We start from the raw sequence: 26,807 nt of genomic DNA, 5'->3' as shown, positions 1-26,807 counted from the left end.
ATTATATTCCTTGATAGATTATGGCTTTGACAATGTGATCTAGTAGCCGCTCATCAAAATGTCACTTCCTCACTCATGCCAGTCTCATTTCATTTCATACATCCATACAGTTATCTTTCTTCTGTCAAACAACTGTCTTCCTTTCACACCAGTTTCATCATGACCACCATGACTGACAGCAACTTGAGGACTGTGCTGGTGTGAGATTTGCTGGTATGCAGCCAGCTGACTGAAGCATGCACGCCGGCTGGTGGGGGAAAGCTCCCGTCCTTCGCTATTCTCCTCACATTCACCTTGCAGTCCCAATTATTCAAGGCAGTGTGCACGAGCGCTCCCTGCCAGCCAGTCAGCCCCAGCTGTGAAAAGTGGGTCACAGAATTTAAAGGCACACACAGCCCTGTTTTGCTGCACAGTAGCGCTGGCACCGCTTTAGCTCCATGTTCTTCCCAACACGCAGCAACAGCAGCAGAAGCAGCAGCAGCAGCATTGTGTGTGTGTGTGCAATACTGTCTCCCGCAGTGAAATCCACAAGGCTGCTTGGGAATACGTGTCAGTGAATCAGAAGACCTTCATTATCACGTTCTCTGCGGGAATAAAAGCTGTGGCACGTTCACCAAACGTGTCTCTCTCTGTCTGTCTCCCTTGTAAACTGGCCTATATTCTTCCACATGACTTCCCTTTAGAAATACAAAATATTTCACATGCAGCAAGACTGACAGGATCCCTCACAGACCCAACCTCATATAGCTTAATATTAAGTTGAATTTATATTCTACTTTTACAGTGACTCCTTAAACAACAGTCTTAAATCTCTGTCTGAGATCAATGAACACTTCCTACCTAGCAACAATGTACAGTAGGCCGGCAGGCTAGTCCATATGGGGCTAGACACGCTGCAAAGAAAGGCTACTCATCCGCACGTTGAGCAATCATGTCATACCCTGATGAGCTCTTTACAGAATCAGACAGCGTGCAGGAGTGTCCTACTGAACTGCAGCCACACTACTGTATGTGGCACTGAGAAGGAGCACATTGGCAACCAGGGTGCTCTAATATGCTCCTTCTGCAGAAACCCCTTGCATGTGAAAGAACACACAAATCTCAACACATCTGAATAGTGGCATATACTCCGCTGCACTAATGCACTTGTGAAAACACAAACTTTAATGAGGAGCCCGATGCCGTGTTTGGAGGAATAGGTTTGGGATATACGCTCATTTGCTTCTTTGCAGAGAATATCTCTTCATTCTATATCTGTGATGGCAATAGGCTACAATCTGCTGTAAGCTTGTTATTTTAGCTTAGCATAACAGAACAACAACAAAAAAACGTACGTGCTGGTTTGTGTGCAGATTTAATGACATTAAACAAGATTATGTTATGAGTTGCGGAGTTGCTATTGTGGGTAGATTTTGTTCAGAATCAAACTACCTGATTCCCCGTTTACAGTATTTATGCTAAGCTAAGTTAACCACCTGCTGGCTATAAATGAGCAATTTAGGTACCAGACAAACAGAACAGCTGTATACTTATCTTCTTTCATCAAGAAATAAGCCAATTTCTCAAAACATTAATCTCTTTCATATAGACAGCCACCTATATTCCCAGTTTAGAAGAAAATGGTATCAATCTTCTTATTTAATGGTGGAGTCAGTTTGAACCGGGAAAGTTGGAATTTCCGAGTTTCCAACAGTAAATTTGAAATGTTTATTACGGCAACAGAACATATACAACACATAGTTTGAGTTTGCCGTCTAGCTTCCGGCCTCGTCATTGATCGCAGATGTGAAAGGTATGAGCAGGTATCCGTACCTGACGTCTGCAGGTGGATGCTGGGGTGAAAGTGAAGGGGCTGAAAGTACACGTAGCAGTACTGATGCAGGGCAGCAGTGTCAGTGACAGGCAAAGGGGTGAGATGGTAAATTTTTGCAGCTTAAATAGACCACCGAATCACCCAACAGGTGCGTATGTTAGACACCACACGGCGCAGAGCGGAGCAGCTCGACTGGACTGCCTGAAGTAACTCGCAAGCATTCCTCCATCAGTTATTACTGTAGTAATACTGTTTATTCGTACTTCTGTCTTATTTGTGTCTCATTTAAATCAGTCTTACGCACAGTAGTGTCCAACTTCTATCTGTGGACATGTTGCTACAGTGTTTCAATGCATAAAATACAACATATGGCATTGTTATCAAATGGTATTTCTTGTAAAGGCTAACCTGGCTTTCCCCCTCCCCTTGCTGTATGGGAACTCGGTCATTACAGGTGTGGCGTCTTCCCCAGCTCCGACTTCTGAGGTAAATGGAACACAAAATAATCCTCAAGAAAAATAAATAAATCAATAAACATTTAAGTAAAGCATGCAGACACCATGGCTTATCCATGAAAAATTACACACGTAGCGATATCTCTTTAAACAGTATAGAGTCATTCTACATTTTTATTATCAGCAAAAACAAACCACACACCACATTACATTTTAAAAACGAGAACGCTTATTGTGGATGTACAGAAAAACAAAACTGCAGCTGAAAAAAACCAGAATATTTTAGTATTAATAATAATAATAATAATAATAAAGGTATAAAAAATGAAAGTGTTTTACTTTGTGAAATAAAAACCTTTAGGCCAAGAAAATGTCCCCCTCAACATGCTACTTTAAAAATACATGCAAACGTAAAGCTTTCTAGTATGGACATTTTCAAAATACTCTCCACATGAGATCCCATAAATTATAAAATATCAGCCTCTTGCGCCTGAACTGTTTCTTGACAGAAAATCCTATAGAGTACCTCGACATGGATCCTGGACACATCTCAGTTGCTCATAATGGCTTCCTTTTCGACTATTCCCTTCAATTCACTGAGCCGAAAACCACATGATCGTTTTCAACAAATTAACCAGTTCTAGCTTCCTCAGACAGAGGAAACAACTTTAGACTATATGCACTCCATCGATAAAGACAGATACATTTCTTGTTGACACATTTCTCGAGCATCAATCGACAGTGAAAACGCCTTTTATACAACCAAACTGTGGGAAGAACATCAAAAACAGCACCATTTAAAAAATGTCCTGGATTCTCTCCAACGTGACTGTCACGTTGTCTCAACAAAAACAAGTTCTACAAAGTCATACATGGTAGCTGTGTCAAAAAAGTATTTTTTTTTTCTTGATTATAAGTTTATAATATACTCTTTATCTGGGTTTTGTCTCTTGTTAGCATGCAAGACGGGTGCTTCGCAAGTGTTATATTAAAATCAAACATTGCCCTGCTTTTGTCTTTGGCAGCTGAGGGTATATATCACTTTGAAGGTTTGGGTCGGCTCTGTTCCGGTCCGTTCTCGATTTACTGCTCGGAAAAAAAAAAAAACTGGGCCTAACCCAAAAACAGAGTCATGATTGTACCAGAGCTTACAGATTTTTGAGTGTGTTGGTGCAGCGAAGGTTATTAACAACAATAAATAACTAAATCCACCCTTTTAAAACCTGGGATTCTGTAATTACATCTTATTTTTCTGCAACCTGGAAAGGTTTTAAACATCTTAAAATCCTGATCCTACTCAAAGATGTTACACAAACTTAACAAACACAATCTCTGTGGAAATGCTTTGTCACACTAATGCCTTCATGACATTCAACATTTAGGATGTAATACTCCCAGTTTTGGCACACCTTCCTTGACAGGACTTGACAGGTTGAGGTGTCAAAGTTTAAAGTTGTCCGCAAGTCCTGACTCAACCGTACTTGCCTTTAGGTTGTCAGTAGTTAAGGTTCAGTGCTGAGTAAAAAGTGAACTGATCCTGAATGTCCTTAAAGGCAACATCAACCACTATCAGAGAGACAAGTTAGCAGAGTTAAGGTGTACCAGGTGAGAAACAACTACAATGTTTGGGCTTTGTGCTTAAACCTAAATGACCAACTGATATGTATTCTGATGAGGGAGAGCAACAAGAACACCGTATAACATGATTAGTGAAAGGCTGCCAATCATACAGGTTTTTGTAGTCTCATACAGAGAACTGCAACACCCATCATGCCTTGCTGTGGTGAAAAGTAGACTAGAAGAGCGGGAAACGAGCACAAATCTTGACACTATTTTTGCCTAGTTTGCTGAAAAAGTCCCCACTTTTTCCAGAGTTTACACGTCACAAAAGGACAGAACTGATGTATGAGCGCTTTGTGCTGCTAAATAAACTTAAAACTACAGAGCACCCTTACATTTGCAAGCACTGATGGGGTAAGGATAAGGAGGTTGACAAAAACAAAAAAAAAACCAACTGTTGAAGACCACATTTCAATCACATGAACAATAAATGGCAACATACAGTACATTTTTTTAAAAGACGAAACAGCAAAACACCTCAGTAAAAAACGACAGAATCATGAAGCACTGTGTTTACATAGTGCTACAGCTATTTTCACACCTACTGCAGCTTTGTTGTACCACCTGTATTAAGATCTGTTGCTGTGTTAGTCTGTATGGCTGTTTGGCTCACAGGGTTGGTTTAAAAACATGGCTCTGAAATGTGGAATTAGGTGGTATTCATGTTAAAGCACAGTTGCAGTTCTGGCACATTCCAGGGCTTGACATTTTATTGTGGCTATTCAAACATGTTGGCTCTGCTTTTCTTATGTACCGTTCAACAGTCAAATATTGTAATACACCTTATTATTCTATGTGATTGTGAAATGAATGGCTCGTGCTATATTCATGGATTTTATGGTGCATGTTTGCAGAATAGTTACAAACATTTTGATAAATTATTATGTGTTATGACAGTCCATGTTGAGTGGGTTAAGTAGGTGGAGCTGAGATGACGTAGTTTATGGTGGATTGATGGTTGACGTTAAAGCCATTATAGGCCCTTCTTGGTTGGAGCGCTGAGTTTTCTCATTCCCCTTATCCTGCCCAGCAAATCACGGACAAAGTCCTGCGAGGAGAAGAGAGAAAAATAGTTAGGCGGTTGCACGCAGCATTCTCACACACAGCAAATCAGGCTGCAGAAAGTTATCAGATCAGATTATTAAATGCTTCCAGTAAAGTGGAGAACGGCAGTTTGAATCTCTCTTCAGTTTCTGTTGGATTTTGCAAACTAAAGCAGGCCTTGCATGCCTGATTGCTTGATTGGTATGTATTTGACAGAAGATAAGTCCTACATGAGCATGGAGAACATACAGTAATTGGCAAAAAAAAAAAGTAATTTTAAAAGGAATAGTGGGTCTGTCCAAAGGTTGCAAAATCTGTCACTCCTAAAATAGAAAAGACATATGATGTAAAAACTCCACTGATTCCCTGAAAGGCAGGATTTGTTATCTTTGGGCTGAGACTGGCTGGCCATTTACGCCTGCTTTCTGTATTTATGCTAAGATAATCTTACAAATATTAGAACCATTTAATCTAATTCTCTGCAAAAAAAACAAAAAAAAAATCATAAAATGTCAAAGTGTTCCCTTAAAGGTGAAAAATTAAGTACATTAAAACTCGTGGTAATTTGGCACTTAATACAGAATTGTATTAATTTCTAATGGCATGGCTAATTATAAGAGCACAGAAAAAAAAGAGATGCTGAGTGAAGATGATTAAGAAATAAGGTAAGTGCTGAATGAAAATTAAAAATAGCAGATTTAGAAAAAAAACACTGATCAACGAATTCCATTGATGGCGGCATTGCCGTTTAAATCACAAGAGGGAGAAGGACAAAGAGATTTCTCATCTTGGGTTCAAGTAAGAGTTGCATGAAGGTCCATAATAGTGTGACTGGGGTGGAGAATATGCTGGAATATAAACCCCCTCATTATACCAGGGGTGACACTGCTCATGAGCTAATTACTGATCCCTCCTCCTCCTCTCTCCCTTTGTTCCTCTCCTCCTCATCCTCCTCTCTCCTGTGCCCATGTCTGTCTTTCTCCCGGTATCTGTCTTTTCTTATATCCCCCTACGTCTCTCTCGTCCCATCAGCTTCTCTTCCTGACTCTATGTCCTTCCTATCCTGTTTTTTTTTCCCAGTGTAACTTAACCGCGCTCTCATTCTTTCCTTCATTGTTCGCTTCCTCTGTCACATTCACCTTTTCTCTCCATTGCCTCTGTCTTTCACTGTTTACCCCCGGGCGATGACATCTCTGCGGGATTCTGTTCAAAATGGCATCTGTGCTACTCCATACTCAAAGGATTACAAATTGTCTATGTCTCTCGCTTTCTCTCTCTCTCTCTCTCTGTGTGTGTGTGTGTGTGTGTGTGTGTGTGTGTGTGTGTGTGTGTGTGTGTGTGTGTGTGTGTGTGTGTGTGTGTGTGTGTGTGTGTGTGTGTGTGTGTGTGTGTGTGTGTGTGGAGGTGTAAGTGCGACATGCATCAGCGGCTGTCACCAGGCTGGACACTGCTGTGGATTTGGATACCAGTGACCTTGTAGTGGTTGTCACAGGCTGACCTCGTGCCAAACACACGTACACCTACAGATGACAGATGGGGGAGTCCGAGCTGGGTGAGGTCACCGTATGTAGAGGTAATCTGATTGGTCTGCACCACCTTTAATCACCAAAATAGCTTAACCCCACCTCACCCAAACCCAGACGCTTAGCAACTCTAATAAAACACACACAATCAGGAACATGAACTCAAGTCCTGACAAGTAAACAATTAGTGTGTGTGTGTGTGTGTGTGTGTGTGTGTGTGTGTGTGTGTGTGTGTGTGTGTGTGTGTGTGTGTGTGTGTGTGTGTGTGTGTGTGTGTGTGTGTGTGTGTGTGTGTGTGTGTGTGTGTGTGTGTGTGTGTGTGCACTTCTTTTTACAGCATCTGTTTGTGTGTGTACTATGTGGAGCTTCTGGTCCTTTCACCCCTCGTTGTATTCAGGTCAGTTTGACGGTGGAATGAGAGAATGACTTGTGTGCCTGCAAACCGAACTGTGCATGTGCGCATCAATGATGTCTATCTGCACAAACACTGCTGGGTCATTGAGTGTTTTATCGTGCGAGTTGATGACAGCCACAGCAAGTCAACTCACCTCTGTTGGTTTGTAGCAGTCTATTAATGATTCCTGTGTAAAGAGAAAGACAAACAAATTTCGTTGTTAAGGGAATAGATATGTTCCAGCACGTTCTTAACAAACCATGAATTTTAAATTTGTATGATTGTTTATATAAAAATGAAAAACAAATGTATGTCTGTTTTGGTAGTGGTGGCTGTAAAGCTTTTGTTTATCTGGACAACTACTGTATCTAGAAAACATACATAAAAGTCAATAGCAGAATATGCTGTGGCCATTTGCCCAATTCACCATTTTTACCAAATGATTGCTAAATATCAGGCATTGGCCTCAATCTGCTGGAATGTCTTTGAATGCACCAATCGTTAAAGATCACAGAGGGGCAAATCCCCCATACAGTGTGAAAGTTTGACATAGGACTGAGGCAAACAGTCACATGACAAGTTGGACTACAAAGCGAGATTTGTGCTGTCTCATCGAGAAAATATGTTGTTAAGCTCTTGAGGTGTGTTCAGACAGAACAAAAAGCAAACTTTAAGTTCAACACATTTACATTCAAAGTCAATAAAATGGTGAATGGTCTGCACTTGTATCGCGCTTTATCACCTTATCGGTCTCAAAGCGCTTAAAAAGATGTGAGTGGGCAGGATCAATGCTAATTTGTCATTGGAGGTGATAATTGATGCTTTTTTGATTCACTTCATCATTTTACTTTTTTTAATAGAAGGAAATGGGGTTCCTGGTGAACTTGGAGATCTGTCAGAGGCTGAGCTCTCGCACAGACACACTCAAACTGTCTGCATGTTGTTAGCCAGTTGCAGCAACACGAGTGCTAAATTGGTATTAGCTGTTCGGGGCAAAAAAAATAAAAGAAAGTGGGTGCAAGCCTTGTGAGTATATGATCAATCATAAAAGCAGTCCTAGTAGCACAGGATATTAGAATTTTCAAAAACACACCTGATCTATATCGACGGTATTACAATGCGTTTTCTGAAGATGTGTAGGTTCAAATAGAGACACACACACACACACACAGTCACAGTCACAGATATACCTGCAGTTTGCTGGCTCTCTCGTCATCATTGTTGACCTCCAGCAGGTCATCGATGTCTATCTCTACCTCGGGCATCTCCTCTTCCTGGAACACAAAGACACTCTCTGTTAGTGAGCAGCTGAAACAGCGGCAAGTCAAGAAGACAAGGACAGGCCAAGATGAGAAGAGGTACACAGGAAATTATAAAATGGAAACGTAAACAAGACTATTTGTATTGGAATGGTGTTCACCAAACACCATTATTAGTATTGTCCAATTACATGCAACCACTCGCTTTCTGCTCCGTCATGTCATCTTAGTTTGAATTCCGATTTGTATTTAAGACAATATTTCCGTGCATCTGCCCTCTGAGCTCCAAACAGCCTGAACATACATTTGCCTATTAGGAACGAGCATCATATGGAAATATCATTGTGCCGGGGCAGGGCCGTTTAGTGGCTCCGTGGTTAGAGGCTGCATTCAGCTCGGCACCACTTCAAAGGTCCTGTGTTTCATCGGTTCATTTAATTTCACCACAAGGCTTGTGCAGAGGAAACATGTAGGGAGGATCAACCCTTTTCCTCCCAGCTGCCGCATGATGTATCTTCTAAAATCTCCCTTCTGGGAATTAAAGCCAAAGTAACCATGTGCAAGTGCAACGTGGTGGCCTTCACCAACAGCCCAGCGAACTGCAGCGACGTAGACACTACTGCTGCTGTGCTACCACACCTTCCCTACAAAATATGTCCGTATTGGATTATCCCCATAGTTTAGGATAGTGTGCCCTTTATGTAGCGAGGTAGAGATTAAGGGTGTGGACAAACTGGGATGGAGCATAGCACCAAACTGCAGTCAGACTTTGCGTCACAGACCGGCAATTTGTGTTTTCCTTTTTATTAACCGTAACCATGATCATTCTCTAACATCAACCAACAACCTTGACACCGAATGTACTCCGGGGTTTTTGCAGAATAATCAGAAATCGATGATATGTTTGGCTGTTAGGCATCTTTATCTACTGCATCCCCAGTAATTTTCTGTAGACATCATCTTGCTTCATTAAGCAAACTTTTTATCATTTGTATTATCCAATGTAAAATGAACATCATATTCTCCATGTATTTCCAGCAAATAAAACGTTTTTTTTTTTTTTTTACCAATTAGAATGGCAAAGAACCATGTAAACTGACAATAAATTAATCTTGGCTCTTTTTCTGTCAGTTTATTATAAAGGCCCTCTGAATGTTGTTCAAAGCAATGCACGGGTTTGTCCTAGGACATTTTTATGATGAACAGCGAAGCAAAAAACTGTTGCGTAAAAAAAGTAATGCAGAGGTAAGTCAGGTAGTTTAATCTTTAAGCTTTATGTTTTCAAACATGTGAGCTGTTCGCTAGCTTAAGAGTGTTATTTCAGCCCCAGTAGGGAAAATTAGGGAAGTGATGTCAGTTCTAGTGGATTGTCACCGTTAAACCCATGGTAATCAAAACCACTTCAACTCGGCTTTACATTTGTATATTCTGCATTCTTACATATGCATGGCTGCAACCAATGAAAAGACCTCTGTTTCCTATAAAACTGTAGTGTATCTCACTGGAAGGCTATAATGCTATGACCCTTACAAGTCTACACCAAAATAAAAGAAGTTCCACTCCAGAGGAGTCTCGGTGATGGTGAGCTATGATTTAACACACATGCCTTAACATCTCCTTGCCTGGTGCTGACCAACATTCCTCAACCAGGCATTAAATAACCATAAAATTGTAGGATCATCTCTGGCCTCTCTTACACATGAAGCTAAAATAATAAAAGTGACTAATTCTTGGTTGTGTGTGTGCGTGCGTGTGTGTGTGTGTGTGTGTGTGTGTGTGTGTGTGTGTGTGTGTGTGTGTGTGTGTGTGTGTGTGTGTGTGTGTGTGTGTGTGTGTGTGTGTGTGTGTGTGTGTGTGTGTGTGTGTGTGTTTGAGCCTCTCTGAGGACTCGTGGACGGTTTAGCCGGGAGCGTGCGCTGGTACTCAGATGCAGGAACAGGGAGGATGGAAGGATGTTTTGATTTTCGCTCTCAGCATTAAAGCTCAGTCAGCGTGTTGAGTTTTGCGTGGGTGGGTTTATGTGCACAGAATGGAATTAGCTCAAAAATTCTACCTTTTGAAATGACAATACCAAATGTTGTACATGGATGGATTTCTAGAACTGCCGTTTCTGAACCATGAACTGTCAAGATGAATTTAAAACAACTGGAATTCATATGTTTCACTTGAGCAATACATGCAGAACTCTTGTTTAAATCCCAGCAACTCTCCTACAGGCTTGTACATCTGCATTTCCTCACACACACACCTGACACTCATACGCACATATGTACACACAAGGCTACCCCACCTTCATCCTAATTCCTGAGCCGTTAAGAGGCATTTACACAACCTGCATTTTAAGTATCTCAGTCTCTCTACAGATGAGCAACCCCTTCGACCTCCTCCTCTGAAGTCTCCCTGCGTCTTAGTGAGAGGGTCCCGCTCTGAAATTGCAAAGAAGAGCGTCGAAATGAGGGAATGTGGCAGAATATATCAAAGCCTGTCATCTATTAAGTGTATGAGCATGTGTGCCGTGGAGCCACAGAACTGAGGCTATATATGCAAATGACAAACATCAGAGGAGAAATGAGCTGTTACAAAGTGAGGAGAGGAGGGATACATGGATGTGGAGAAAGAGACAGAGAGGAAGAGCAACGAGGAGAGTTGTGTTAAAGAGAGGGGATGAAATCATGAATATAATGTCAGTATGGATGAGGAGGCTTACTGTATTTTAAAATTTTGCCAAATGTCTTTTATCCATAGAGGCCAAGTCTGTTCATTCTGCTGCTGACTGAATTTGAGGATGATTTTTCAGGTGGAAATTTTCAAAAAGCCCAAGGATTAAGGGGATAAATTATGATTTTATTTTATTTTATTTTTTTTTTAAAACTAGCTCTAAAAATTCTGTTAATTTTAGTTTTGAAACTAAAGAGAAACACAATGTTTTATAGAATGAGTGTGACAATTCTCAATATGTCTAAAAAGGCAGAACAATTACAATTAAAACTGCAAGCAGTGATATGCGTGCCCTCGCACGCTGCACGTCGGGGATCCAGCGGGTCGGGGCAGCCGGCTCCCCGACGTGCAGCACGTGAGGGTCAGCATATTCCCGCTTGCAGTTTAAAAAAAAATTCTCGATCTCGTTCCTTATTCTTCTTTAAAAGAAAAAAAGCCTTATTTTGTCGGCTTTAACATCTTCAAAAACTCGTGAAAGTTGGTGCCTGACACAAGTTTCATGAAATTTGGAGCATCGTTTGACCTTAAACATCAACTTCTTGTGTCACGGCGAAACATCAAACTTAGCCGCATCGCCCTGGCTATACTACATACTCTATACTCTATACTCTATACAAAAATTAATTTTGGGTCACTTTTTGGACGACATGCTATGGTATGACTTTTTTTGAATATTTTGGACAACATTGACTTTTTTTTTTATCATATTTTGGACAACATACTTTGGATATTTTGGATGACTTTTTTTTTTTTATTACTTTTGGTATTTGATTTGTATGACCTTTTTCTGAACTGACATCTGACCTCAATTTACTTCTCACTGTGAGGCAACTGCTCTAAGTCTCTTCTGGACTTTTTTTTTTTTTGAGTTTTTTATTGCTATTGACCTTTGGTTTGGTATTAGTATTACTGCATGTACAAAACCGAACATGTGCAGTTTACCCTTAGAGGGATTCGCCTTAGGAGGTCTCGCCCTCCATGAACCATATGGCTTACCCTTAGAGTGTAATGTGCATACACTATACACATTACAGGAAGATATTTAATATCACTACCTTGAAAACATGTATATCTACTATCCAAAGAATGTCTGTGGCAAGTTTGGTCGCATTTTAATGAATATTTGTGGACGGAGGAGTTATAGGTCGCAGTGAGCCAAAGATTTGTCACAATGCAGACCATCACCTGGGAAGATTGGTGGCGCAATGGTTAGCAGTGTTGCCTCTCAGTATCAAGGTTGGGGGTTCAATTTCTCCCTTTGTTATGACTTTTAAAAAAAAAAATCATATTATAGCATGTTATCCAAATTATGATACAGCAAAAACTGACCTAAAAGTCATTTTTGGGTCACTTTTTGGCTGCCATGCCACGGGCACACCCATCGATGAAAACAAATTCTTATGATAGCTTTGAATCCCAAACATGTTAAGAGTGCACAGACTAAATTTCAAGTCGGCCCGACAAAATCTGAAGGAGGAGTTTGTTAAAGTACAACGTGCGAATCGCCAAAAATCACGACTAAATTCAAAATGGCAGACTTCCTGTTGAGTTGACGTAATGGTGCGTTGGAACTTTTTTGTACGTCTAGGTGTGATACACATGTCCACCGAATTTCGTGCACGTAGGTAATTACAATCTCTTGTAAGGCAAAGGCTAAACAAATCCCCCACCCCTTTAAATGATCAGGCAACATTAACTAATATAGTTTCCTAAAGGTTTACAGATGGGATTGAACAAGTTTCATTCCTTTAGGATAGATGAAACCCATTAAAAATTCAAACCAGAATTTCAACAACGAATCTCCAAACATGGCTGCTCCCTCCTGAAATGTCAAACTGTTGACACCTGACAGCAGCTACTTGCAAATTCTGAAGTGAGCTGAGTGCAGAGATTGTGACCTTGACCAAGACTGCCATAAACAAGAGGTGACTCTATCTATCTATCTATCTATCTATCTATCTATCTATCTATCTATCTATCTATCTATCTATCTATCTATCTATCTATCTATCTGTCTGTCTGTCTGTCTGTCTGTCTGTCTGTCTGTCTGTCTGTCTGTCTGTCTGTCTGTCTGTCTGTCTGTCTGTCTGTCTGTCTGTCTGTCTGTCTGTCTGTCTGTCTGTCTATCTATCTATCTATCTATCTATCTATCTATCTATCTATCTATCTATCTATCTATCTATCTATCTATCTATCTATCTATCTATCTATCTATCTATCTATCTATCTATCTATCTACCCATATACCACTCACTTTCACTGCTTTGATTATGTGTGTGTGTGTATGTGGTGTGTGTTTCCCTGACCGTCCCACTTGTCAGCAGGCGGTCCGTCACCCTCTGTCACAGTGATTGGTGATGACTCCAAACATGGGCTGCGCGTGGAGCATGACTGCAGGCAATCGCCAACGACGTGCAAGTCCTCACTGACATACACACACATACAAGTATTTGCAGCCATCAATCTTCTGCAGAGAAACGCTCACCACAGGGGCTTTGAGTCCGTGTCGAGCTTCTGTGAAAGGACCCAAGTGCGTTAGATGTACTGTACGCAATGACAAGAACGGAAAGACGCACGCTAATGCAAATAAACACTGAAGACGTTGTTGTCCTGCTGGTGACTGAGAGCCTAAAATAGCTGAGGTCACACCCACTACTCACAGGAAAATAATCTATCAGTGACTGGCAGTCAAGGGCAACAAAATGACAGCACACAATGCCAGAAGAAAGACGGGGAGAGGCAGCTATGCACAAAAATATAAAAGAAATGTAATAAAATGTGCAGGTTTGTAGTTATTTGAGAGGTAAAGAAGCAGCATCAGTTGCAGATGGCAATTTGTTGTGTTTGCATATGCAGAAGACAGATGTAAAGATGAAGAGGGGAGAAGAGAGTTAGTGTGTATCTTATGTGAAAAGGATAGTGTGTGCAAAAGAGATAACAAGGAGCGAAGTGTTTGTTGTTATGAAAGCAACTTTGTAAAGAGCCAGCAAGCAAAAGAGAGGCAGAGCAGAAAAACCGAAACTGGCAGCCTGTGTGCTTCCTGTGTGTGTGTGTGTGTGTGTGTGTGTGTGTGTGTGTGTGTGTGTGTGTGTGTGTGTGTGTGTGTGTGTGTGTGTGTGTGTGTGTGTGTGTGTGTGTGACTTGTATTCACCGACAGCTAAGCAGCCGACAGCGTTTTCAGTCTGGTTCATCTGTGATGAGGTGAATCAAAGCTACAGTAAGCGGCCCGACCCTGTGACTCAACACAAACTCTATTCAGACTCTAGTCTAACACTCCCCATGAACAAAGCGTCAAATTCCCCGTGACAGAGAATCACTTCACTCGGCCAAGTGATTCACGATCGTTCCTATTCATAGCTTTCTTCTATAAACTAGAACTACCAGTTGTATTGAAAAGCGACTAACACTTCCTGAAGAGATAATTGATGAAAGGCATGGCTAAAATAATCCCACAGTAGAATGATGTTTCACCCCAGGAATAATCTGTTTGAGAGGAGACACATGACGAAATGTTAGCAAGCCAGCTGTGTCAGTAGAAACGGCACATAACACGCCTGTCCCTGAAAACTGGTACAGCTCTGCAACAAAGGAAAAACCGGGGTAATTAATGTAACCTGGTGCAATTCAATATTCTTTCACCTCAGTTTTGCTTTGACAGGGCATGTGATTCAAATCAAAGTAAATAGGTTAAAATGTAAAAAAAAAATAAAAAAAAAGATTACGAGAAAGACAAGCTGAAGATTTTTAGCAAGCCAACCTTTGTCTAAAAAACAATATACTGCTCATGAATGAATCTGTTAATCTGATTTTTTTTTTTTAAACATTCCCTGCATTGCAAGCATATCAGTTTTACCTCTTTACTTTTCTGTGCTTCTTTGGCGAATGAAAGACTTCCACCAATTTTGTTCATAATGTGGAACAGTAGCTAAGGATGAGGGCTGGAACCGTTCAATGCTAGTGCAGTATAATCAATTCCTAATTAGACATATTGTAACATAAAGCAGTATAGTCAAACAAGCTTGAAGATGAGCTCAGGGGAGTAAGATTGTCTACCCGATTGTCTAACCTTGCAGGTTTGGAACTTTTTGCAATTTATATGCAAGGTCAGATTTAAAGACTGTCGTTATGAAAAAATTACACCACTTATCATTTTTGCACTATTTCATTACTGCAGCCGTCAGGCATCTGCAGAGAGGGATTATGTCTGCAGGATTATTGCATCTGTCAGGTACAGATTCTTAATATGGAGGGTTAGCAGTTGACACCACTGTCTATCAGTTGTCATTTTTCTCTGGTCATTGACAGAGTACGCGCTTTCAGTGTATGTGTGTGTGTTTAAGGGAGAGAGACTCTGTTCTAGTGGTGCAGAGAGCCCAGGGACATTCAGTCTCCACCTGCAGGTCTACTGAAACTTGAGTGTCTTGGTAATACACGCTGACATTGACAGATCACCCTCATAAGTTAGATAATATTGAGCACACACACACAGTCGCTTTCAAAGAGGAGTTATCCGGTAAATAAGATAATAACGCCCGCTCTTCTTTGATCACAGCCCTGTGCACATGTGATGAAGTACACAGAGAGAAAAGAAAGAAGCAGAGACACCGATAATAAGGAGAATGTTAATAGTATGGAGATGCTACAATGTTAAGATGGCATTTTAAAAAAGGAAATGTTATTAAAGAGTAGAGCACAACAGAAAAAAAGAATACACCGCAAAGGAATAGATAATGAAATAAAGGACGTATGTTAAATAAGGAATCAGGCAGAGATGAGAAAAGAATGAATTAAGAGAGTAATACATGAGATCAGTAAATAGAATACATAAGAGGAAAAAGTAAGATACATGGAGATGGGGAGCGCACAGATAAGTGGGTCACTGTGATGATGATGATGATGATGATGCAGAAAAGGAGGATTGTGCAACACCCTAAAAGCCCACAGCTCCGCTTTCTTCCTCTCTCTACACGCTGTCGTGCTGTGTCACATCAAAGTGAGGAGGAGCTCAAGGTGGGATGATTTCATCTTCTAAGACCGAGTGAAACGATGGGTAGAGGAAGTGAAACTCTAGCGCGACAAATAATGCACGGTGAGGATGGTAAAGGAAAGAAAAGCCAGGAGGACCAAGGTGAGGAAGAGGACAAAGGGAAAAGGCAGTGCAGGAGAGGACTAAATATATATATAAAACAGAGGCAGAGACCTAGCCAGGGTTCCCATGAAGGTTACCATGTCTTACAAAGTGTGAGAAAACAACAACAACAACAACAACAACAAAAATACTTGGAACAGTAACAAATGAAGGCCTGTCTCCCCTCCATCCCTCCCCCTCCCTTCCAGCACCTCCCTATTTTTCCCTCCAGCGATGCAATTTGCTGAAACCATACAGCATGGATGATGTGACTTCACTGGGTAAAGTTAGCTGCTGCTGCAGCAAAAGCTCTTTCCCACGCTGATTCAGCTGTACTCTAGAGGACACCATATATCAGAGAGGAGAAGTGGTTGAAAAAAAGAGGCTTGCAGGGAGGAATTAATCCTCAAAGGAAATTTTCAGTTAAAAATAACAACGATTATGCATTCTGAATTTTTTTGGGATGCTCATTGTGATGTAAATGTTTTAATCATTCAGCCCTGATTGCGGTAGTTGCTTCTCCACAATAATGTTGTAGAAGTCCTGATGTTATTTTCTTCCCAGGCCTCCAAGTTCGTCAAACCATATTCTTGTTGTGCTCTGCTTCAGGTCTCCTCTGATTTTTTTTTTGTGCCTCAAGTGTACCTCCAAACTATTCACATATCAGTCTCCCAGTACATGAAAAGCTTTGCAGTTTGGCCCATCATTGTCACTGCAGCTGGATGATGTCATAGTTTCAGGCAGCTGCACACTTTGCTCTTAGGGTACCTTTTTTGGGGGGAAAGCCACAAAACCAGACATAAGCCAGAGTCAGTCCAACCAAATGGCATACTTTGGATTTAAAGTGTCAAATTTTACATATTGTACAGGCTGTATCATTCTTTTATTTACTTTTTGGTTGGCTATGCTCTTAAATACACCACTGGAGTTATATTCAGGTAACTTCTACTTTTCCTACACCACTGCATTTGCCATGTTTATGTTGTTTCATTCCCTCTTCTAAAAAAACAGCAATTGACGTTCACAAAAGGTTTATAGTGGTGATGTATCTGCTAGTGTGTGCTACTGAAAAGGAGACAATTATTGACTCATGTCACTATAAATTCTCCAGCGGACACTTGTAGGAGAGAAACTATCAGCAGCCAAACATGGCCAATCCCAGTTCTTGCCTTATTAATTAATAAGCCTATCACCACCAGATAAATCTCTTTTTTATTTAACAGACTTTCTACATTTGGTGTCTGGACATTCCCACGCTGGCTGGGTTAATGCAAACTGGACATGCTCTGTGGGCAGAGGATGTGCACCAGAGACTCACACCAGCCGAGCTGGCTAACTTCCAGTTTTGTTCGATGCTAACTTGAATTGGGGAAAAAATATATAGTTATGTGGCTCTTTCAGACTTTCCAAATGTTGTCAAACCAAATACAACAAATTTTGATAGGTAAATGAGTCATTTTGCAGCAGTTGTGACACTCAAAACAATTTATTCACGGTTTTAGTTACAATAGCTGTGATGGAGTAGGCTACAATGGAGCCTATGTAACAGCGGAGCCCTAACATAAGCATATGTTGACAAGGTTTTTGTAATTACTCTCACTGACAGAAGAGGGAGACACAAGTTCTGCATTGCAGGTTTAGCATACTATACGTATATCCCCTTTTAGAGATGTAGCCCCAGGGGGGCATTCAGCTGAAAACTGCAACAGAGTCCATAGATCATTTCCACAAGAGCTAAAAAGATCAGCATCATATGCAAACAGCAGAAAGTTCACCATGCTTTCATCCCTAAACTGAAGATTCTCATTAATATACATTTCAAATCTCCTGTTAGTGTATTGTCAAGAGTCTAGCGGTCCTCTACCTTGAACAAATTGCTTCTTAGAGCTTGCATCAGCATTTCCAACAGCTCAGACAGCTACTGACATACATATGCTTTATTTGTTGTAACCTTGTTGCTATAAATAATCAAAATACCTCAAATAATCTCATCCCACTTTCATTAAAATCCTGATTCAAAGCCCAGAATAAGTACAGTATTACTGCGGATTGTCAACCATGAAAATGCCAGCATCTGTTTTCTGACTTTATTACAGTGTTCTGATTCGGGAGCACAGGATTTATTTGACTGTATTTACCAGGCAGACTGTTCCTCCCTGAGGCTAATGTATTGACAGCTGTGGCCCATTTGGACCTTTGCCCTCAGTGCAAAGCAACGCTTCCAGCCAAACTAGATTTAAAACATCAATAGCAGTGGGGTCAGAAGCAATCACCCAGACAGTTGATTAGCCAGTCAGCAAGTATAATAACAAGCTCGTCAGGTTGTGTTTAGATTTATGTATTCAGAGGCAATTAGAAAAGCTTTTATTAAGAAGACATAGGCTACATTATAAGCAGTGACAAAAGAAGGCCGACCAAGAAGAGGCTGATTTATTTGATATATTAAAGTGTTTGTTCACTGATTGCAGTCAAATGTGCCAAATGTGCCAAATGTCATTCGGTGCAATGCAAAAGTGGACATGCAAGTAACACACCCATATATGAACACACCCCTCTGACTTTGACAGTCAAAAGAAGAATCTTCCTTCCCTCTCAGTCTTCCTCTCGCAGACGTGTGAATGATGACAGTGTTTTGCATCTTTTTGCAGCACCAAACATAGAGAGTGAGTCAGTGTTTGAACACAGCCAGTTTATAAATTGTTTCGGCCTGCTGACAATGAAACCAGTGATTAACTGGATCTTCTTGGGATGGGAGGAGATGTCATAGGAAGACAACAAAGTTAGTGTGTGAGTGTGGAAAGTCAACATCTCTTCCTTTTACAGTCTCAGCGGCTTTCCATTTCAGGAACGCTGGTTGCACACTTTTTCTATCAATCTTTAATACATTTTTTACTAACACTCCACATTAAACAAGTCGTGCCTGGGTTAGAACATTATTAAAATGGAAAGCATGTAACTTGTACACTATTTTAATATAAATATTTGTTCTTGTACCATAGTGATTTGGGACTTCAGGACTGTACTTGCAAGGGTTATAATTCAGGTCAATAACCTGCAGGCATTTTGTTATTTCCAGATCTCCTTATTTTTCAACATATCCATCTTTATTTTATCTCCTATGTAGCAAAAAGGACATGTCCTTCAATGTTTAGTCAAAAAATATCTAAAGATACTATTACAGTATCACAGTGAAGCCCCTAAACGCAATCTACAGGTTCCATATAGAGGGACACCACAATGGACAGGAAAGATAGGGAACAGGAAATAATTTAAACACAGAGGCGAACAGCAAGAACCAAAACTGTGATGAAAACCAGTTTTAAATCTTTTAATTTCAATATTTTATCATCACAACTGTCCAAGGTGTACCCTACCTTCACTGAAAGCCAACCAGGAAAGGCTCCAGCCTTTTTCGGTTTGATTACTTGTCAGTACAGCTGGGTCTCGATACCGACAGCTTGACTTCGAAACCTGTTCCTAAACGATTTTTCAACACCAATTTTATATAATCTTTTTTTTTTTAACAAAACAAAAATCATATTTCATGCCAAAATGTACACATTTTTTGGTTTTATGCAATTTAGAGGGGGGGAGCGTAACCCACGTTATTTTCTGCAGTTATAATTTACATTCTCCAAAACACCTCGCAGGCAAGCTATTTGTACATACTACAATTTCACGATGTTACCTAAACATCTCGCATGCGGGCTATTGGCACATGATATCCTCTGCAAGCACAAGCAAGTCAGACATGTGCGTGTTCAAATAGTAGTTTGAAAAGGGTAAAATAAGGTGCTCTAATGTACAGTAAGATTTACCGAAGTTGGTTGGATGACCTAAGGAATGCCTACGTGAAGCGTTGTTTTGACTCAAGAGACAAACCAAAAGTTAGGCATTTTAAAATGAAAACGTGGTGGTGTGGATGAAGCCTAGGTATAAATTTGGAACCGCATGAAAAGGCATTTTTTGATTGATAGTGTTGGTCAGCGACAGAAAAGTATCCAAGTTCATTACACTGCACTATTTGTCAGTCAAATGTTGATTGGATTTGGATCAATATTTTCTCCAGCTGTGGTGGCCTCTGGCATCATTCTTAGTAAGGTTATTACATTATCAGTGTAGCAGTTGAACCTTTTTGTACATTTGTAAAGCATATGTGCCGAGTGTCAACTGCAGACTAATTTGCATCTATGTGAAAGCCACAGGGTTGCCAGTACAGAAAAGATGGTCGAGGAAAATCGCAGTGAGGAGGAGGCGGAGGAATATGAAAAGCTGGTAGGTGGATGTCCCAATAAATCAGAAGCTGAGACATGAGAGGAGGATACGTGTAGAGAATGACAGCAGGATGGAAAATGTAGAGATGGCAACAAAAAAAAAAAAAAAAAAAGCAGTAAAAACCCTGTAACCTTTGTCACCAGCTTTGCTTTTTAAAAATAGACATTTGACACGTTTTTACTGCCAGTGGAATTCGAACTGTTTCAACAGCTGGTGGATATCTGCTTGCTAAGAAGCCTTCTTGTCAACACCTCTGATTTGTTTAGCAGCACATGCATGTCTCTGCAAGGTGCTACATGAAATGTGTCAACACAGGTTCAGACACAGACACAAAGCAAGCGTCTATTTCTGTCTGCAATTTAAATGGCAGATTAATGAATGTCTGCCTTTCCAGGCACAGATAACAAACACAACAATGACCTTCCTCGCCAGATCCATAAACACATCAGGGTCACTCGTTACACAAACATTTGTCTGCGGCTGTAATAATTGAATTGATGATGTGGATCCATGTTTTTTATGTGTGTTTAATTTCCTCATTTATCACCACACTTTCTCTCTTCTTTGTTCACCTTTACAGTCTTTTTGGTATTTTTTTTTGCACAATTTCGACCTTCAGCAGATATTACAAAATATTACAGTGGTGAGAAATAGACCCAAGAGTTGTAATAAAGAGCAATCATTCTCAAAATAATGAGGTGATCAAGCTTACTCCCTGTCATCAGTCAAAGTAAGACGTGTTCAATTGATCACTGAGGGGATCACCAGTGATGGATGCACATTTAAACAAGCTAACAAAAGAGGAAAATAATAGACCCACAGTATAACAGTGATTCTTAAAATAAAGCCCGCTTGCACCTGTTTATCTGTATACATGCAGTATATCCAGTAACTATTATGGTAACATAATGCTTCTATCTTTGCGTGTCAATATGTGTGTTTACCGCCAGTATGCTCCTGCTAAACCTATTGAACGTTGCTAATGACTTGGCTTGAATTGCACGCTTTGCTCCTCCTCTGCTACCATATGAGGCTCACATGATACTTCCCAGAAAAACACGAACAGCAAACGAGGGGGAATTTGTTATTGACAAGGTCACAGTCGAAAAAGAGGGAGGAGGGGATAACGATGCAGAAAGGGAGGGATACAAATGTTCATTCTTATATACCCAAAAGTCAGCAAACCCAGATTCCTTTGTCCACTACACACACACTCAGCCCCTCCTACTCAAAACTGTGGAAATAATCCAGGCCCTCCTTTTTGTGTTGATCATTATTCGAGGAGAAAAGAAGAAGAAGCAGCAGACAGAAGCATTAGCATTATTCACAAGAAGATGTTCCATCTCCGAGTTCCCTTTGCTCCATTTGGTCCAAATATGTACACTGACCTGTGAGTGTAGCCTTTATCTGCCAAAGAGCAGTAGGGATATCATCAACCACCCCCCCCCCCTCCCACACACACACACACACAAAAAGAGCCTGTACAGCCTCATGCACACTCACAGACGTAAACACACACCAGGCCTGAGGGCAAAGTGCTGTGTTCTGCCGGCAGTGTCTGTGCTTGTGCACATGAATAAGCTTCATTGAGTGGGGCTCTGTTTGAGCTTAGCCACAGAAAAGTGGGGCATTATAGCATCTCTCTCGCTCTCTCCTTATTCTGCAGAGGGCACCCCAACAACAAACACACACACACACACACACACACACACACACACACACACACACACACACACACACACACACACACACACACACACACACACACACACACACACACACACACACACACACACACACACACAGTAAAACGCAGTATGCAAGCCTTCCACAGATTTACCAGTCTATCAATCGCTCTCTGTGTGTTAACACACACCACCAAGTCTTCTCCTCAACAACCTTCATTGATTGCTATGAGGTGCTCTCAGACACAGACTCATCACACTGCTGACACATTCTGCCTTTTAATCACCTAGACTTAAGCTCAGCATTAATCTGCACTCTGATACAGTCTACCTCAGTCTCTCACATTAGTGGTTTTCACTTACACAAACACTTACACAATTATTTTTTTTTAACTATATTGGATCAAAAACATGGCCAGTAATGGCAAATAATGTGTGTGAAGGACCTGCAGCAACTTCTGTGTAACATAAGTAATTCTACTTGGCAGAAAACAACAAGGAGAGAATTATATACTGTAGTCAAGGCTTCCAGTTTATTAAGAGCTGTAGTGGGAGCACTTTAGGGCCTTGGCTTCCTCTCCCCTTCTCTCCCTCTCTCCAAGTTACCCTTCCTCCCTGCTTTTTTTCTTCTCTCTTCTCTGTCCTTTGAACAGCAAAATTAACAGAAGCAGTATATCCCAGGAGAGCAGAGAGGAATCCATCTCTGACAGAACTCACCTTCTGTTATCCTATAGTCCAGAGAGCAGGAGAGAAGAGGAGGGAAGGAGAGACACAGAGGCTCAAGGCAAATGAGTAGCTATAGGTCGGACAAAGCCATTTTATTAAAAGAATGAAAAAGACGTAAAAAAGATCTTTAATAAAAACAAAAGAAAATGGGTGATTAGTTGAAGCTATATTCTAATGCCTTTATTGCTCCAAGGTTAAAGGAATATATATATATATATTTTTTTTTTAAAGTTACTACTTTACTTTTATGCAATCGTTGTCGTCATGGTAACAGTAAATACAGCTTTAAAAAAGACTGTCAAGACATGTGGCAGAAAACAGGAAGCAACCACCAGTTTCGTGCACCCAAGTGCATTGTTGAATCGAACCATCCACCTGATCTGCCTCCTCCTAACGAGGAAAAACTCACATTATACAGACATCATCCCACTTCTCTTTGCTCACAATCGCGTGGCCACCATGACAAAGAATGGTAAATTACTTTCCATTTGCATTGTTTCCGTGGTACCAGCACGTAGTTTTAACACATCACGTGCTTGAGGTCGCTTAATTTCAAAACATAAGCAGACGAGAGTCTCGGATGTAGCATCAGTCTTCCCATCAAAAAGCATATTTTCAAAAATATGCTTGTTTCCCAAAATTAAACAGATCCTGTCGTCTGCATAAAGACATTCATCAATTTAAGTTTTCATGTCGTACATGTGCTCGCATTTGTGTGAATAGACAAATTTGCTTTAAATTTATGATCTTCAAAGCACATTTTCTGATGAAGTAAACCCGTTTTTGCAGCACTTGGTCTACTATGAACTTCTTCCATTACTGTGTGCAAATTTCTTTCCTGTTCCAGTTTTTATAAACAAAGACCCTCAGTAAAATTCTCACCTTTTTCAATAGAAAAACAAAATCCAGTTTTGTCTGAGTTAACCCTTTCTTCACTCCATTCCTCTTCAGCATCAGCACACAACCACCCCCTTACACAAGCACTCACACACATGCCTCTGTGATGCTCTCCACTCCAGTATCAGGTTTTCTTATGAAACTGATACAGAGGCTGACCTTTGAGCCAGAGCAGCATGGTCAAATCAGCAGACTCTCCCTCTCTGTATCACATACACACAAAAACTACATATCTGTGTCTATCTTGGGTATCGTTGTGTCACATACACACAAAAACTACATATCTGTGTCTATCTTGGGTATCCGTATGGAGGTATTAACAGGCATGAAGGGGGTATGACTTCTTGTTTACAGTCATGTGAGCAAACATGGTCATTAAAGCAATAAATTCCACCTGCTCAAACACTGCCATCTATTCTGAACAGGCAGATGCACGGATGAAAGAAAGCTTTCAACACACCAAAGTGACAATGTGTCAAAAATAACGATATACTGGTTTCATTACCTGCTGTCCCCTGAAATCCTGCCAGCCTCCATGTCTTTGTATCACCAGTCAATAACACTGTGCTCATTCCAGCATCCAGCATGATATCAGACTGGTAACAACGCCGGAGAGCCAGGGGATTATCATGTATTATTATCCCATTTGCTGTGTGAAAGACATGATATGATAGGTGTCATGCCGCTGGGAGTATCTATACTGAAATCTGGACCGCAGAGACTTGTGCAAAAGGGACATTTGCAAGACAAGAGTGTTTTACTCACCATTTATGCTACAAATTAAGTAGTTCCGTCTATTTCGAAGAGAGCTTGCATCTTCTTTTGTAGAAATTTCTATTATTTGCACATAAAGCCATTTGCATGAAACAAGTGAAAAGCCCAAATTCACAGAGCAGCTTCCAGTGGAAAAGTAAAATATTTGCATGTACTATCTGAGAGCAGCGCTGGATGGTGCACTCATCGAACATCAGATGTTTCATTCCCGCCGTGTAGGGAACCATCATACGACTAGTAGATCAAGCGCACCTGCTGACGACAAACCGACGTGTAGCCAAGAGCTCAGCTGCCTTTGAAATGTAAACCAGTCCACTCTCAGATAGGCTATACGGCTCTTTTCAACTTCAGTGAGAACCACAGCAGGCCGACAAAGAGAGGAGGAAGCTTGCAAATAAGACTGCATCCACAAAAAACAAAAAATCACCAGCGTGCCTTAGACGGCTCCAAAAAGATTCATTTTTGGTACATTTTTAGCAGTTACAAGCCATGTGGAGCTGCAGGGAATCGTAATGACTCCACACATGCAGATAGTCGAGAGGAAATATTTGCATAGCAATGCTCTGTCAGAAGAAGGACAAACCACTGAAATAGGCAGTAGTGCTTTGATGGTGACGTCAGTGTCCTGCTGTGATTTGTGCAGGTGTTTTCCTTCTGCACATGCACAATCCACTCAGTCTGATAGTCAGATTTATTGCATAAATGACTACCATGTATACCAATAAGTGCATACACACACCATCGTTCATATTTAAACACCCCCTCCCTCATTCATGTGTGCACCATGAATGCACACTCCCGCTGCCTGTGTCACCTCTTATTGGCGGAGTCTGAGGTGACATATACTGTGCGGCTGTGGTGTGTATTGCACTGCATGTGTGCATATGTGTGTGTGTTTGTGCAGACCAAGAGTGAGGAAAAGGGGTCAGAGTCAGAGGAGGTGATTGGCTGGTGAGGAGAGTCACGGCATCAGCACATCCTTAACCCACTGCCCTTCTTTCCTCTCCTCCATCCACCTTCCCCCCACTTGGCTCTGTATGGCAGCATACTGTATGTGGCGCCGCGCGCACGCACACACACATTCACTTACACACCACCTATAGAATCGTTCTCTTTCTCAATCCGTGTCTCCCTCTCTCTCTCTCTCTCTCCACATTCACCCGCACAACCCCATGGCGCCCCCTCCCTCTTTAAATGTTAAAGAATGCGACTTGTGGACGTGAGAGCGCAAAATAATTGTGCCGTCAATACCGTCTGGCGACAGATCCCCCCTCGAAAGGTGAAGCGGGTTTAAAAGGTCAGAAATCTGCCTCAGAAACGTCACAGGAATTAATTCCAGCGCATGCTGTGACAGAGAAAATTGACAGAATATCACGAACAATTGAGGTTTTGCTCTCGAGGAAGGTGAGGTATTTGGAGATGAATGTCAGATACAGGTAATGAATCCATAAACTCAAAGCAGAATGCAATTTCTCGATCGAAACCAACTGAATCAGACCACGAGCATCATCGTCGTTGTGAGCTCGGAAAACGACCAAGGTGGCCGGTGCGTAAAAAGCGCAACCGTGCGGTTTCTCTCGCACTCCCCGTCTCCCCCTCGGCCTCGTGGAACCAGCCAACCCCCTTTTCCCTCAACGACAGAAAGAAGTAGCTACAAAAGGACATAATACATCGTGACAAAGCCCAGTAGTTCATTAAACAGACACATTGTTAAACCACAAGGCTTTATGTCGCTTTGAACCTCCTATTTCCACCTAAACTCAAGTCTGCAGGTACCAATGTTGCAGAGGACAAAGAGACACCGATGAAATACAGACACAAGCGTTTTCGTGTTAGATTTTAGGGTCCACAGTGAATACAGATGTATTTTTATCCTGATGCTTTTGCAATCAGTGGGTCATGGCAGACTGAGCTGAGCTGCATTTCTGCCTGATCCAAATAGGTCTGCCAAACAGAGGAGGAATCATCCATTGTATTTGATTCAGGGAGTCGAAACGTGATGAGGTTTTGTCTGAGCCATAAACCTGCAAAACTGTCAAAGCAGGTGTCCAGGGTCGATGTTTTCCTTCCACTGTGTCTCTTTGTCCACCTGTCTCCATATGGTTTTCAGGGGTGACCACAAAACCGTGTGTGACTTTGGAGTTTTTTTGCTCGACTCACCTCACAGTCATACAACTCGCTGAGCTGCTCGATGATCCACTCCTCCAGGACGAGTCTTTTCCGCAGCTCTTTCCTGTCGTACTTCACCGTCACTTTTCCCTGCTTCTTCTGGACCGGGTCATCCCCGGTGATTGGGCCGGACCCCACGCAGCCCACTCCGGGCGCAGATTGGAAAAAGACACGGCTGCCGGCGGTGGGCAGAGGGGCACTTGTCTCGGTGCTGGCGGCCGACATAGCGCGATGTGAGGGCTTCTTATTAAATAAATGTGTTAATGAAGGGGGGCTGCGGTGCTGAGTGGGACTTCGTGCTGCACAGCAGACAGGAGAATGGTGAGG

At 41.4% G+C, this 26,807-nt stretch overlaps 1 protein-coding gene across 1 annotated transcript; it reads right to left on the bottom strand.

The window, feature by feature from the left end:
* Positions 1 to 2,409: 2,409 nt before the first annotated feature.
* ppp1r14c (protein phosphatase 1, regulatory (inhibitor) subunit 14C) lies at positions 2,410 to 26,807 on the bottom strand. The gene is made up of 4 exons (XM_069723561.1): positions 26,472 to 26,807; positions 8,040 to 8,123; positions 7,004 to 7,036; positions 2,410 to 4,936 (listed from the first exon to the last, which is right to left on the bottom strand). Exons 1-4 carry the CDS (start codon positions 26,703 to 26,705, stop codon positions 4,862 to 4,864), a joined length of 426 nt encoding a protein of 141 aa, XP_069579662.1. The 5' UTR covers positions 26,706 to 26,807; the 3' UTR covers positions 2,410 to 4,861.

This window comes from Brachyistius frenatus, unplaced genomic scaffold (assembly GCF_029030835.1).
Source record: "Brachyistius frenatus isolate BFR_SWC_R1_liver_20210118 unplaced genomic scaffold, ASM2903083v1 Contig_334, whole genome shotgun sequence".
In the NCBI taxonomy this organism is placed as follows: Eukaryota; Metazoa; Chordata; class Actinopteri; family Embiotocidae; genus Brachyistius; species Brachyistius frenatus.
The sequence above is the reverse complement of the archived record's forward strand: the minus strand, read 5'-3'. Positions and strand labels throughout refer to the sequence as shown.